At 38.8% G+C, this 13,422-nt stretch overlaps 1 protein-coding gene across 2 annotated transcripts in view; it reads right to left on the minus strand.

Annotated features, from left to right (window-relative positions):
• The window catches only part of pdlim7 (PDZ and LIM domain 7), a 30,058-nt gene that overhangs the window by 2,512 nt on the left and 14,124 nt on the right, over window positions 1-13,422 (minus strand). For both annotated transcript variants that reach the window (XM_041990435.1, XM_041990436.1), the window contains exons 4-9: window positions 12,490-12,517; window positions 11,423-11,619; window positions 3,104-3,156; window positions 2,662-2,905; window positions 1,987-2,167; window positions 1,680-1,800 (exon numbers count right to left, since the gene is read on the minus strand). In XM_041990435.1, the coding sequence (XP_041846369.1) occupies window positions 1,680-1,800; window positions 1,987-2,167; window positions 2,662-2,905; window positions 3,104-3,156; window positions 11,423-11,619; window positions 12,490-12,517 (824 nt within the window). The remainder of the gene's footprint in view (window positions 1-1,679; window positions 1,801-1,986; window positions 2,168-2,661; window positions 2,906-3,103; window positions 3,157-11,422; window positions 11,620-12,489; window positions 12,518-13,422) is intronic.

Consider the following 13,422-nt stretch of genomic DNA (forward strand, 5'->3'; position numbering starts at 1 on the left):
CCATTCATAAAGCCCAACACAGAAATGTGCGAAGCAAACTGGAGCTGAACAGATTACAGCAGATGAAAACATCACACTCTATGATTGACTGTGCTCTGAACAGCCAGATTCACAAAACCTCACAGCGATGCTGCAACAATGTTTCACAAAACTGTCAAAGAGCTTGATTTAAAAAAAGAAATGATTTATAAATAATATTTGAAGAAGAATGAAAGAAGAGATGCACTGCAGTGACACAACTTTAACAACAAACTGTATTTCTCTTTTTCTGTTGCATCTGTTCTCTATGAAGGACTAATAAGATCAGACATCCATCACAAACATAAAGCTATGTGGTGGGTTGTCAGCTCCCTCTCTCTTCACCTACATACTTACATCCTCTGAAGATTTATAACAAATATGTAAGACTCGAGCCATGCGTGAAGTTACGTGGCCTCTTACATGGGTTGAGATGTTTCCCAGTTGTCAGTGGAACTAATCAATCTCCACACTCGGATACTGAGCGTGCTTTTGCCTTTGCCAGTGTTTTGTATTTTCTGCTCAAGCGTCACCGTTAAATAGTGCCTGGCTTTAAAGTCAGATTTGAAATTATATTGCAGCTCGAGTTTCTGGGGGTGTCACTGCCTGTTTGGACCAGGTGGTAACTGATTACGACCATTAGGACTATTTTGTTTTCTTCTGCTGTAACATAAATATGACTTTCTTTTTCATTGCCAGCAAAGGATCTCTCATCATGGCAATTCAGTCATTTCTTTCATTGAGATTCAAAAACACATTAAGATAAAAATCAGATTAAAAAAAATTTAATAAAAATAAAGATTTTAACCCCTTTAACGTTTTCTATGTTATTCAACGTCATGATGAAAATACTGCAAGGGACAAAAAAGAAGTTAGTGCAGCACATGATCATTTTTACCCTTTTAACTGTTTGAATCAAAGTGTTTCCTGTCAGTTTTTGGGGTTGTTTGATGGAAGTGACCACTGCTGCCTTTAAACATGCAGCATATTGTCTTAAAAACCACTACCTGTCTCACCAGAGCAGCAGAATGTCTGACCAAAACAAATACAGCCAAAACTGAGAGTGAAACTTTATGGAGTGCACTTTAAGAGCAGTAGAGCTGAGGTGAAAGTGAACAGCTGCAACTGGGTAGAGCCATGTTTGCATATTTGAAGGATTAAATGAGGCAAGCTTGTAGGCAGCAAATGTGTTCCAGCTTTATTTTCATGGATGAAAATTTCTACATATAATTAAAGAAAAAAAATTTGCAAACAAAACATTCAGTCAAGATTGAGAAAATTATTTTCTCAGTAATTACTGGGATGAAATTAATAAAATTTTGGTTATTATAATCTGTTAAACCTTACAGTACTAAGCAAAGGTCTTGTGTAACTTTCACCATCTAAAACTGCTCAAACCTAAACAGCTTTTTACAGCTGATTAGGCAAACACTAAATATAGTGTTTACATTGTAAACATTGTCTCAGTAGAGGCACTAATTGCTTTGAGTAATTTTGTGCACAGAGCCTGGAAATTACTTCTGTAAAGATTTAAAAGACTGGAAGTGTTACAGGGTTTTCAGACTTTCATTCATTCATTTTCACTGGCTTTTAGTTGGTTGTTATAAATGTTACTCTGTAAGTTAGGAAGGACTGTATGTGTTGCATGAGTGCAGGCTCACCTCTCTCACAGTAGGGTTCACCCTCCTCCATGTAAAAGGCTTGGTTCCTTATAGGAGTCTTGCAGGCTGCACACTTGAAACACTGAACATGGTAGGTCATCTTCAAGGCATGCATGATCTCCTGATAACAGAAAGAAAGAGCACACATTTTGGTTTATTTTCTACTTATCGTCAGAGCAAGACGCATGTGTGATATTAGAAACTCACAGAACCGCAGCTCTGAAAGAGAAACTTATTAAGAAATAAAGTCTCCTATAGCTATAGTTTCATGTCTTCATTTTGATGGATATGATAAGGCAGCTCATACCCCTGTGATCTTCTTCTTGCACTTGGCACAGTTAGGAGCATATCGGTTGTCGTGACACTTTGTACAGTAGACGGACCCCCTTTCCTCAAAGAAGCCTCCCTCCTCCAAGACCACCTTACACTGTGAGCATGTAAACTCTTCCGGGTGCCAAGAACGTCCCAATGCCACCAGGTACCGACCCCTAGAAAACACACACATTGTAACAACACATCAAAGTCATAGTTGATGACAAAGTCTGCCTCATGACTGTGAACTTAAACAGGAAAAACGCAGACTGCTGATACGGGCAGGTCCAACAATGGCACAGCAGGAAACGTACACTGACCCATTTGTGATATGTGAACAAAAACTGGAAACATGTTTTTATCTTACTTAGAACTTTGTGCCTTCATTTTGGTTGCAACAGTGATACAATGAAGAACTAAGGTTTGTCTTTATCAGTGAAATGACAGGATAATGCTTGTCCTCTTGGATAAAAGATGTCGCCAGACTGTGTGAATTATGCTGACGGACTTAATTTGCAGCAGATATACAGCCTGTCGCTGTGCATATTAAACATCTTAAAATATGCATCATCTCTGGCAGGACTCTGAAAGGAGCAAACACTGACATTATATTATTCCAGCAAAAAGAATCAATCACCGCGGTGGTGTAGAAGCTGTGGTGCAGTCTCACCTGATGATTTTGTTGCATGCACCACATACTGGGGTCCTCCCGCTGTCCTCGGGCGCCTGCTGAGCTGCCTGTAGGATGGAGCTGCGGTTCTGCATGGGTGTTGGCTGCACAGGTTGCTGGTGCTGGGTCACGACGGTGGTGGTCTTGTCTGGGCGAAAGCGGTCGGCGAAGTTAGCGTCCGTGACCCACGGCGGCCGGCAAGATGGACCAGAGCTTCCTGCAGCTGCAGATCCAGTCTTGGAGCCTGAGCAAGAAGGAGGGACAGTTTTAAAGGTTTTACATACCACCCCCCCCTTTCAAATGTCGTCTGGCAGTCCTTTTTTTCCCACATTCCTGCTGCTGATCCTCATGTATTGACAGTTGAGGATAAGTATCTATTAGCACAAACTCTACTGGATGCTGCTGGGGTTCGTTTTACGCATCAGCAGGAGCGGAAACTCACCATCTGGTTTATCTGCAGTTTGGGCCTTGGCAGGAGAGGGAGTTGGCTCAAGGCTGCGGGGAAAGAATGACTAATTAGAAAAGATACATACATACATACGCATACACCTCAGTAACCATGGTTACTTCTCAAAATGTCATATTTGAATATCAGCATTCATGCTCATCTCAATTGTACCACAAATCGCCTTCTGTGTGAACGAGCATCAGTATCAACAGGATCCCAACAGCTGTAGCAATACAAGATAGTTTACTTAAATACATTTAGATGAATTTTTAAAAAAGTCCCTAAAACTGAATTTTCTTTAGTACTGATTAAATATAGTGAACCGCTTCCATTAGCTAGAGATGCCTGCAGACCATTTTATATGATTATAGGAGCCTCTGTTGGACAAACTCAATAAAACTCAATAACCAATGCTAAACAACAGATGTGCATCCAATAAACACATCAGCTTTGCATGAAAATGATTCAAGAGTCTTTTCACTAATGAGAGCATTAAGAAACCTGAACATCTTCCTCTATTGACTGACATGACTCCCAAGCAAAGCGAGTGAAAGAGACTCATCAGCAGTGTTTGCTGTCAAATTCAGATGCAGAAGAGTTTGCTTCAAGCCTGAAAGCGCAGAAGTGTTAAAATAAAGAGTTTTCTTCATTTCAAAGTTCTGTTACCCGAAGCAAGCATCACGATATTCAGAAAATCTTAAAACCATGACTGAGAGAGAAAAACAACTTCTGAAGCAAGACAGTGAGCTCTGGAGATGTTTTATCTTGAGAAAAAATAAAAGATATATATATGACATCCCCTTAGGCATCACTCATGTTTACATCATTCTTCGTGCCATCTACAATACACTAATGAGAGATGATGAAATCACGTCTCATTTGCTAAGAAAGAGAATGTGAAATGATTTACCCTGCAAAGGCCCTGTTGTGCTGTTTATTTCAGGTTAAGTCTGAATATCAGTTATACCGGAGACTAAAAGCTGTGAGCAATTCAGAATGAAATTTTTTTTTCCCCCAAACAGTATTCTAGTAAACTTCAATGACCACAATGCTGCTTATAGAGTGGGTGACAGTGATGATTGCTGTAAAGAAAATACAGGAGAATAAAGTGAAAAGGGGGTCAGAAGAGATGGATCTCTAGTGTCTGGGTTAAACGAAGGGCAGAGCCCGTTTCAGTCGGTTTGACACAAACACCCCTGGTCAGCTGCCCTCTAGTCTACACACTGGCAAGCCTACCTTCTGGGACTCCACCTAACAACACGCAAAACAGCATCCTTGTCAACGCCATGACCCCGGCTACACTTCCCCGCCGAGCTGCCCTACATGGCAACAAGCCAGTGGCTCAGAGCTCTTGCACAAGTTCATGAGGTTTTATAAGCTGCAACTTACTATAGTTAGGTGCAACTTGGAAAGCATCCTTTTCTGCGACTTCTTTTCACCTGGATCGACCTGATTTGTGTTCTATGTTTATTTATTTTTTTTTACATTTTTGCTGCTCTTTGCTCTCCTCTGATCAGCCCGAGAAGTGACATGATGCTGGTGCATGAACCCTACATCAGACACAATTTGAAAAAGCCTTTTTGTCTTTGACATGCAACGTTTCCTTCCACTCTTCCTGTTCACTTTTTGCACCCGTGATTTCAGATTCACCTCTGCTGTCTAGCTTCCACTCCTGTGGGATGCAACGAGCTGAGCAATGAGCAAAACAGAGGAGGTTGTTGGCAGCTCAGGATCCGGCAGTGAAAGAGATAGTTTTGATTTCATCGGGGCAAGAATCCACTGACGTGTCATCCTAAACCCTGTGAGGAGGTAAAAGGCAATGCAGCTTTGCAAGAGTCTAAATGTAAACATGCAAAAAAAGGGCAGAGAGGCTGCAATTCGGCTGGTAAATATGTTGAATGTGACATTTAGAGTAACATCTTTCACCATCTTCGAATAATTTTTCTCCACATGATCCTGTTACAAGTACCTGCAAACATTTCTCCACTTGGATGTCTCCTCTTCACTCATTTATTTTTCAGTAAAAATATTTTACTCTTAAGATAAAATTCATCTTCCTGTATGTGAAGAAAATACCAATTTTCTTCATTTTAATGTGATTTACCAATTTCAGTTCATTTGTTCCATAAAATAAGTAAGACAGAGCTTTTCTTTTTCAGCCCCTCTCCTCGGTTACTCACCACTAGTTTTATGCTTACCAGCAGAGTTTCTGATGATATGTTTCTGCAACAAAATGTTTGGCAATATCACTTTACAGCTACTAACCAGAGGCATTTTTTTAGCATCTTGAAACATTTGGGGCACCGCCCACTCAGTTGACATCTTCTGAAGAAATAGGATATCAGATACTGTGCTCTGACAAAGGCTTTGTAAAGTCTTAGAAACAGCCCAAACCCGTTTTCATAGCTTTTGCCTCGATTCTAAGAAAATGGATCTTTTTGAACTCCAAACCCACCAAATCTTGAACCAGCTCATTAGCAGACGGGCCTTAACAAGTAAATTTTATTTATTATTTTTTCTAAGACTTAGGGCTATTTGTAAAACATTGAGAGCTGTAGCCTCTAATGTCCAGGTCTAAAGAATCGATGCTTTCACCCCCCCCTCTCTCTTTTTTCCTCCAGTCACCTAGAAAAAACAAGTCCTTTTATCTTGTCCATGGACACATTTTTAGAACAACTTCCAGGAGCCCATCTCCTCACAAGTTATTTCTTTTTATACACCTTGAAATCAGGTACACGATTCTTAAACACTGTTGCTGGAAGAATAAATAAATACATGAAGAAAGTCTAACCAGATGCCCTCTTTTTGGTGCAGGGCTGCTGCACTGCACCAACTACTTTAATGAAACATGAATACAGTGCTGTTGATCTTTTTTATTATGCTCTAAACACTCTAGGAAATGTTTATTTTAGGCAAGAGCAAAGGACAAAAAAGCTGCATTTGCTCATCGTTCACCTCCACCCTTTATGGATGTGTATTACTTCATGTGTGTGACCATGTTTTGTTGTTTTTATGCCTGACTGCACAGCAATTTTCTCTATGAAGCAATAAAAGTAAACCTTGAACCCTGATCTCTGAGAAGATACCCCATTAAATTGAACCTGCATAATTCCTGAGGAAGCTCTTCTTCTGCATAATCATTTTTGTACGGTGCACTGGTTAAGTAAAGCAACTGAGGTGACCTAGATGCAGATTAACAGAGGTAAATTGTCATTTGTCAAGAGATAAATCCTTTCAAGACTGAACATAAAGTAAACAAGATGAAAAACAGAAGAAAGGACAGAAGAACATGAGTGGCTTTTTTTAGATTGTTTATATTTTAGATATTAGTGGTGACAGCAGAAAAAAAACAAAGGCAAAGATTTGTCTTCCTTTTCTTTCTTTACATTTGGAGATGCCTATTAGATGAAGAGATAGGAAATGAAAACTTAAGGATAAAGAGCTTAATAAATGTAAACAAGCAAAAAGAGACAGATCAAAGGAAGGTCTGAACTTCACCATTAAGAAGAATTCCCACCAGTTTACTCCAACTAATGCAGCGTGAAATGGAAAACCATCATCAAGTTAGAAATACAGAGGGAGATCTAACACTCAGGCTCAGAATGCAAGGTTCCACTTTGGGCTTTGTCATCAAGACTATGTTTCATTTTTGGTTTGTTCTTCCTTTGTTTCCCCACATGTGTTTTTTTTATTTTTATTATTTTTTTTCCACCTATTCTGTATGTGATAGGTGAATTTCTTAACTGCCATTAGTCAGTCGGCTATCTTTGTCGTCTTTGCCACGTAGTCGTTGTGGTTATCGCTTGCAGGCTCTGCGTCCCAGGGCTTCTAGCTGCTCAGGATTTGATATTGAGGGAGCGAGCAGACCTGTCATGGTGCCAATCCCTCAGACGGGCGTAGCGAGGACTCTGAATCTCAGTGAGGAATTTTTCCCTGACCGCAGGCAACACAGATATGAAACAGAGAGACAAGGAGGAAATAGATTGCAAGGGAGAGAATAAATTAAATGAGCAAAAGAGCAGAAAATGGGGTAAAGGGTGCAATTTGACAAGATGACAGAGTGGCAAAAAAGAAGTAGTAAGGGCAAAAATATCACAGAGAAAAATCATTCCAGATCTGCAAAACAAATATTAATATTTCATAATATAAAATCATTAAAAAAAACTTTTTACAGACTGCGATGGGTCTTTATTGTTAAAACAAACGTAAATGTCATTTAATCTCATAAAAGATGTGATGGCACCTTGAAAATGACAGCTAATCCTAAAAGTAAAGGTTATTATATGCTGGCCACTAACAGGCATTAATTACTTGATGATTTATAGGTAACCAAGTTTAATATTGGTCAAACATCTTTTTCTGCTTTTAAAGCTTTTTTTGAAAATCTTTTTGTTCCCATCGAGGAAGAAAAACTGCTTTTAAAAGTTTCAGAGAGCGTTTTGCACCAGTGTGTCTTGTCTGTTTACTGCAGAGTAAATATGCTTTGTCTTCGTTTTGTTTGTCTAACTTCATCATTCTGTTTACAATCTTCATACTGAGCTGTTAACCGGCTTCTGGTTCTAGCTACATAATTAAGATTAAGACATGAGAATAGCTTTTATAGCCTCATAAACATTTAAGCAGCAAATCAAATGCATAAAAACTTCACAACTACATTATGTCATATAACAAAGTCTTGCACTAATGTTCATGGCACACACAAAGTAAAATGCCATGCCAGTGTTTTAAAGCAAAAAAAAAAAAAAAAAAAAAAGGCCTACAACTACAATAAGATTTATAAAAGTAAGATAACTTCTCAAACAAAAAGAAACTGCCAAACTGAAGCTTCTGCACACACAAATACACACGTGCACAAATACAAATACCTGTGACTGTTCAAACTCAATCATTTTTACCTTGACCTCTTCATAATTTCATCATCTGGGTCCTGCACTGAAAGAGTCAGGAGAGATGGCTGTTACCAGATAGTCTCACTGGTTAATGAGGTACCACACACCCACATCCGGCTTCAGACATGTACCCGGCAGATTACAAGAGAAAATATTATATTCGATAGAGTTCTTATGTATTTTGTCTAACTGATCTGTTGGACTTAGTGGCAGTTGTGAGGGGAAAAAAAAAGCATGAAAAAACTGCCCAGCTGTTACTGAAGACAGCAGCCATCTGGAAACTGAGCTGCAGCAGCAAAAGAGAAAAATGGACAAACCTGTTATCCACCTTTCTGTGTCACTCGCTCAGATGTCACTCTCACTGAGAGTTGCTATGATTAGATCATATCAAATAAGTAGAAACCCTCCCGCCCATCAATCTCTCCATTATACCCGGCTCAGGCCCTGACTTACTGAAGTCGGTGCCTGTGAGCTGGGCCAGGATGCGGAAGGAGCGAGACTGGGTGGTGCCAGTGCGGGGCTGCCAGTCTTCAGTGTCCTGGATCAGCCTCTTCTTGCTGCGATCGTTGGGGATAAAACAGGGCACGTTCTCCACCCTGAGGCTGTGCCTGCACACACACCCAGCAGCAGTACACAGCAGGTGTGGTTACCACAATTTCATCTACTGTTGGGTCTACTCACTCACATCAAGCCCGCTAATCAGGTGACCTTAAAAAAGACATCCTGAACAGATCATGCAGTAATGGAGGCTCAATGTCATGCAATAAGAGAGCTACTAACCAACATTTTACACAGGCGTACAGTATATATGGACAATAATACACTGAAGACCACAATTATTACTGTTCCTGGGGTAAATGGTAGAAAAGCCAAAAGACTTCTGCTTGTAGAAAAAAAAATACTCAAGAATTTATTGTTAAGAAACAACTGAAGCAGCACAAGAAGTGCAGTTTCCTTTCAGCTGCAGCTTTTTTCAGCTCAGCTCAAGGTCAACCGTGGCATGCATTCATCAACAAGCAGAAAAGAAGGGATAAATGCTCGCAAATGAACTGCCATCTCTAGTCTGCAAACCCAATCACTAAATCTACCAAAGAGCATCAGCTCCTGGCTTTCTTTTTATACACATAGTCATAGTCTGACCATAATAAGCTGCTAAGCTGACAACACAGCCAGCATGCAGCCGGACCTTACTTGGACTGTTGGTAGATATCTTCATAATAAGTAGCTTCACCCCTGTGAAACAGACCACAGACCAATTGAAGACTGTGTCCGATGTAGACATATATAAAAACAAAGTGGATGGATGGGGTGGTGAATAATTAAAAAAAGATTGATAAGTAAATAACTGGGGATTAAATTATAAAGCTTTCCATTTGCAATGACTAGAATACAAAATTGAGATGTCTGAATGGCCATTCAACAGGCAAAGAAAAGATATTTTACTCTGCAAATGAGAGAGAAATCTACTAACTTGTCAAGGTTTTCCATCTGTACAGTTAAAAGAAAGGAGGAAAACACAAAGTGAGACAAAGAGGTCAGAGCTCAGCTTGGAGGAAAGAGGAATCAAAACATATCAATATGTGACAAAGGTTGGACACAACAGAAAAATAGCTGAAGATGAAGCAAAATGCAGACAGCAGGCAAGAGGTGACGCGAGACGTGCTGTTATTGTCAACAAGCTCTGTGAGAGAAAGGGAGAATTGTTTGTCTGTCAAGTCATCTGCTGTCACCCTGACCCAAAACGACTCAACAGACTGGCACAAAAACCTTTGCTGTTGCGCTCTCCACAGCCCCTTTTGCACAAATACTTTAAAGTTATGTAAATGGATGCCATTTGTGCCAGAAAAGATGGAACAAAAAGAAACCCAGTGGATAATTTCCTCACAACTGCACCTACTAAACCTTTGTTGTCCTTCAATGCCACGTTAATAATGATACATGCCACAGTGGTGATTGGCTGTCAGTGTAACCCCTGCACCAATTCTGTAACATATCACAAAACCTGCTTTAACATGTGTCAGGCCTGGACACGTTAGACATGTTGTTTCCACTGCTTTATGTGAAGAATAAAAAGAAAAAAAAATCTTCCAAAGTCTTTTCTGAGAGTGCATTTGGAAATCTGCACAGAAACTTCACACGCACGAAGACTCTGTAGAGTGGGCAAGTAAAAGCTGTGTGAGAACGATTTATGAGTGAAACTAAATACAGCGACAGACCACATCTCACTATCCGCTGCAGTCAGAGCACTACCATTACCCAAATTACAGGAAGTGGTCTGGCCTATCCTTCAAGGCTTATTCAAGCCACTTTCAGCATTGGTTAAAAAGATGTCTGTACCAAGAAACTTCGTAAAATCTGAAAACAGACACACCAACAAACAGAAGTAAATGTTAACACTGAGGATTAAATATTTCTCTTGGATCTGGTAAGATGTCTTTTTCATTTTCCCCCCAGTAAAATCAATTCACAAATACTTTTCTAGTTTAAAATGATAAAAAATAAATTATATATATATATATATATATATATATATATATATACATACATACATACATACACACACACACAGCAGAATCCTACAGTTTCTTTAGTTCCATATAGCGACTTTTCATTGATGATCTACATCTACTCCCTTATAAAGGCTGAAAATATGTGTTTGAGATGCGAAAGGAGAGCAGATAATTTTCCACTAATGAGTGTTGATTAGAGCTGCTGCTTCCTTTTTCTGTTTTCCCACATATTGCTTCCTACTCATAATATTAATAAATTTCCAAATATTCTGCAGACATCCTCTGGCATTCATATATGAAAATGTCAGCGATACAAGTGTTTAAAAATGTGGTTTTAATGCAATTTTACACTGAGTTTAACACAAAAACAAACATAATACTGGAGGCTTGCTCCTCATTTCAAAGACATTACAATGGCTAACCACATTTACTGCTTTTTCCCAAACTTTACACATTCATCAAAGATCCATCAATCCACCAGTAATGCTCATCAAATCAGCATTTTATATTCCATATTTTCCATTATAAAGTGAGTTGTAAATCTAAAGCTTAAATTTAATATTTCAGTCATATGTTTTGAGCTAAGCTAACAACTCCAGAGCTTAAGTTTTAGTTTATATCACATCAATCTAAAACGCATCCCATGTTTGCCATCTTGTGGCAAAGTCATTACGTTGTCCTCCTCAGTGAGTCAGCACCCATTAGCCACGTTTATCTTTTCTGTAATGTTTCTTAGACTGTGATATAATGTTGGCAGAATACAGCAGCAGTGACTGAACTCAATTCTTTTACATCCTTATGGGATTAAGTTCTCTTTTTTTAATGAGAAGTCAGAATAACGAGACTTCAAAAACACCATTAAAAAGACATTAGTTGCACCTCAAAAAGGTAATAGTGTTTATTTTTCCACCTACCCATTCTGTGGCTGCTGTGTGCTGGCAGGACCCTGTGAGCGTGGAGTGTTAAGTTTAGGTGAGTAGGCCACAGGTTTAATAATGGGTCCTGTGTTGGCACTAGCACCACCACCTGCTGCAAATGGCCTCGCCATCTTGTTAATGGTTGTGCTTGGGGCAAAGGAGTATTTTGGAACAGAAGCCGTAGTTTGCGAGTCCTGTGGGGGTGTTGGAGAGGAAGACAATGCAGCACAGGGCACAACATGCAGTTAGACATCCTACACACACACACAAACACACACACACACAAAAGTTCTGCTGTTGCACAATCCCAAGCTTTTCCAGTCTCTTACAGGAAATGATTACAGCGTGCTCTAGTAGCAGCTCTATGAAAGCCTGCAGGCTTTTCTCTACTCACAGAAGAAACGCTAAGAAGTGTGAACGCTGATATTTTACTTGTGTTGGCACTCAGCCAGCAACTGGCCAAACTAATCTGCTGCTGCAGTTAAAACGAAAATACTCAGAGAGAAAGTGTCATGTATTACTGACATCCCTCACTAATGAGATTTCTCACTGAGTATTACGCCTCGACTATAAAAGCGCACCAACTAAAAAGGAACATATTCTATGTGTTTGCATGTGCCAGCTGCTTTACTGATATCAGTGTACAGAACAAAGAAGTTCGTGACACCATCATACAATGAAAACTTCAGCCAGTCTGGCAAGAAGCTGACAAAAATCTTGACTGGAAAACTGGATGCATCGTAATTACCTGGTTTTGGAGACCGTGCAAGGCAGAACAAAGGAAACTACAAGAAATTCCAAAAGCAACATTCAAAATGCTTGATCAGGCAAACAACTCATTCAGAGACTCGCCTGTGCTTGGCTAATGCACAGTTTAGAGACAATTTGGTTAATCAGGTTAATTCAAACACAAACTGACTTAACACACTATTCAATCCGATAGTGAGTAGGGATTAAAGGACATTTCAAATTCTAGGCCACTGTACTTTGGAATCACAACATAGTGAATCATCCAGGTAATCACACAAAGGTGAGCTCACAGTTTCAGACTAATACAGTCTTACCTTGTGGTCTTGGCCCGTTTTGAAAGCTCTATAAATAGAAAAGATAGAGAGTAATTAGAAAAACAGATGTTTCAATGTTTCTCTTATAATGATCAGCTACAGAACTAAAACCATTGACAGGTAAAGTGAATAACATTGATCAGCTTGTTGAAAATCCAACATGCTGGCTGGTTTTGATATTAATGTATTTGTTAATCTAAATATAGTTACAGAAAGATTTGTTCTAGCAGCTTGTATGTGGGGTCGGACATACAGGATATTAAATCAGACAGTTGTAGATAATGCTGTGGTTGGTCAAATGTTCAAAAATTAACTTTATTCTAAATTATAACAAATACTGCAGCAAAACTGAAATAAAATTACAGAATGAAGTACTGAACACTAAAATAGAACTGAAGTTAAAACAAACAAAACCTTTATCATGACTAAAGTCTGAATAAATGAAATGAAAAAAAAAAAATTTCCTTCAGGGATGAATTATTTATAATAATAATTATAATAATTTTATATCCATCATAATTTTATACCTTATTACTTATAATTATCTGAATTATTATTAGGATTTTTATTAGAATTTTATAATTTATAGTAGTTTTGATTCTTCTAAGCATATTATTAACATGCTTTACATATTTTCAAATTAGATTATTTGCATTATACTGATGATGCTGTTCACAGAGAACTAAAAGAAAATGTGTAATTCATTGCTTCAGGAAACTACATGTCTTAGATTCATACTTTAATAAGTCGGACAAAATGTCTTCCTTGTTTTCATGATCAAACATGTGGTTCAGATAACTAGGATGAACTAAACTTGTTTTCTCATATTGTTTATATTTGTGATGCCCTGAGGACTCTCATCCATGCATGTGTCTCCCAACAAGGCTAATTAGCAAAACAATACAAAAGAAATGAAGGGAGAAGCCATCTAAA

This window comes from Melanotaenia boesemani, chromosome 7 (assembly GCF_017639745.1).
Source record: "Melanotaenia boesemani isolate fMelBoe1 chromosome 7, fMelBoe1.pri, whole genome shotgun sequence".
NCBI classification, from domain to species: Eukaryota; Metazoa; Chordata; class Actinopteri; order Atheriniformes; family Melanotaeniidae; genus Melanotaenia; species Melanotaenia boesemani.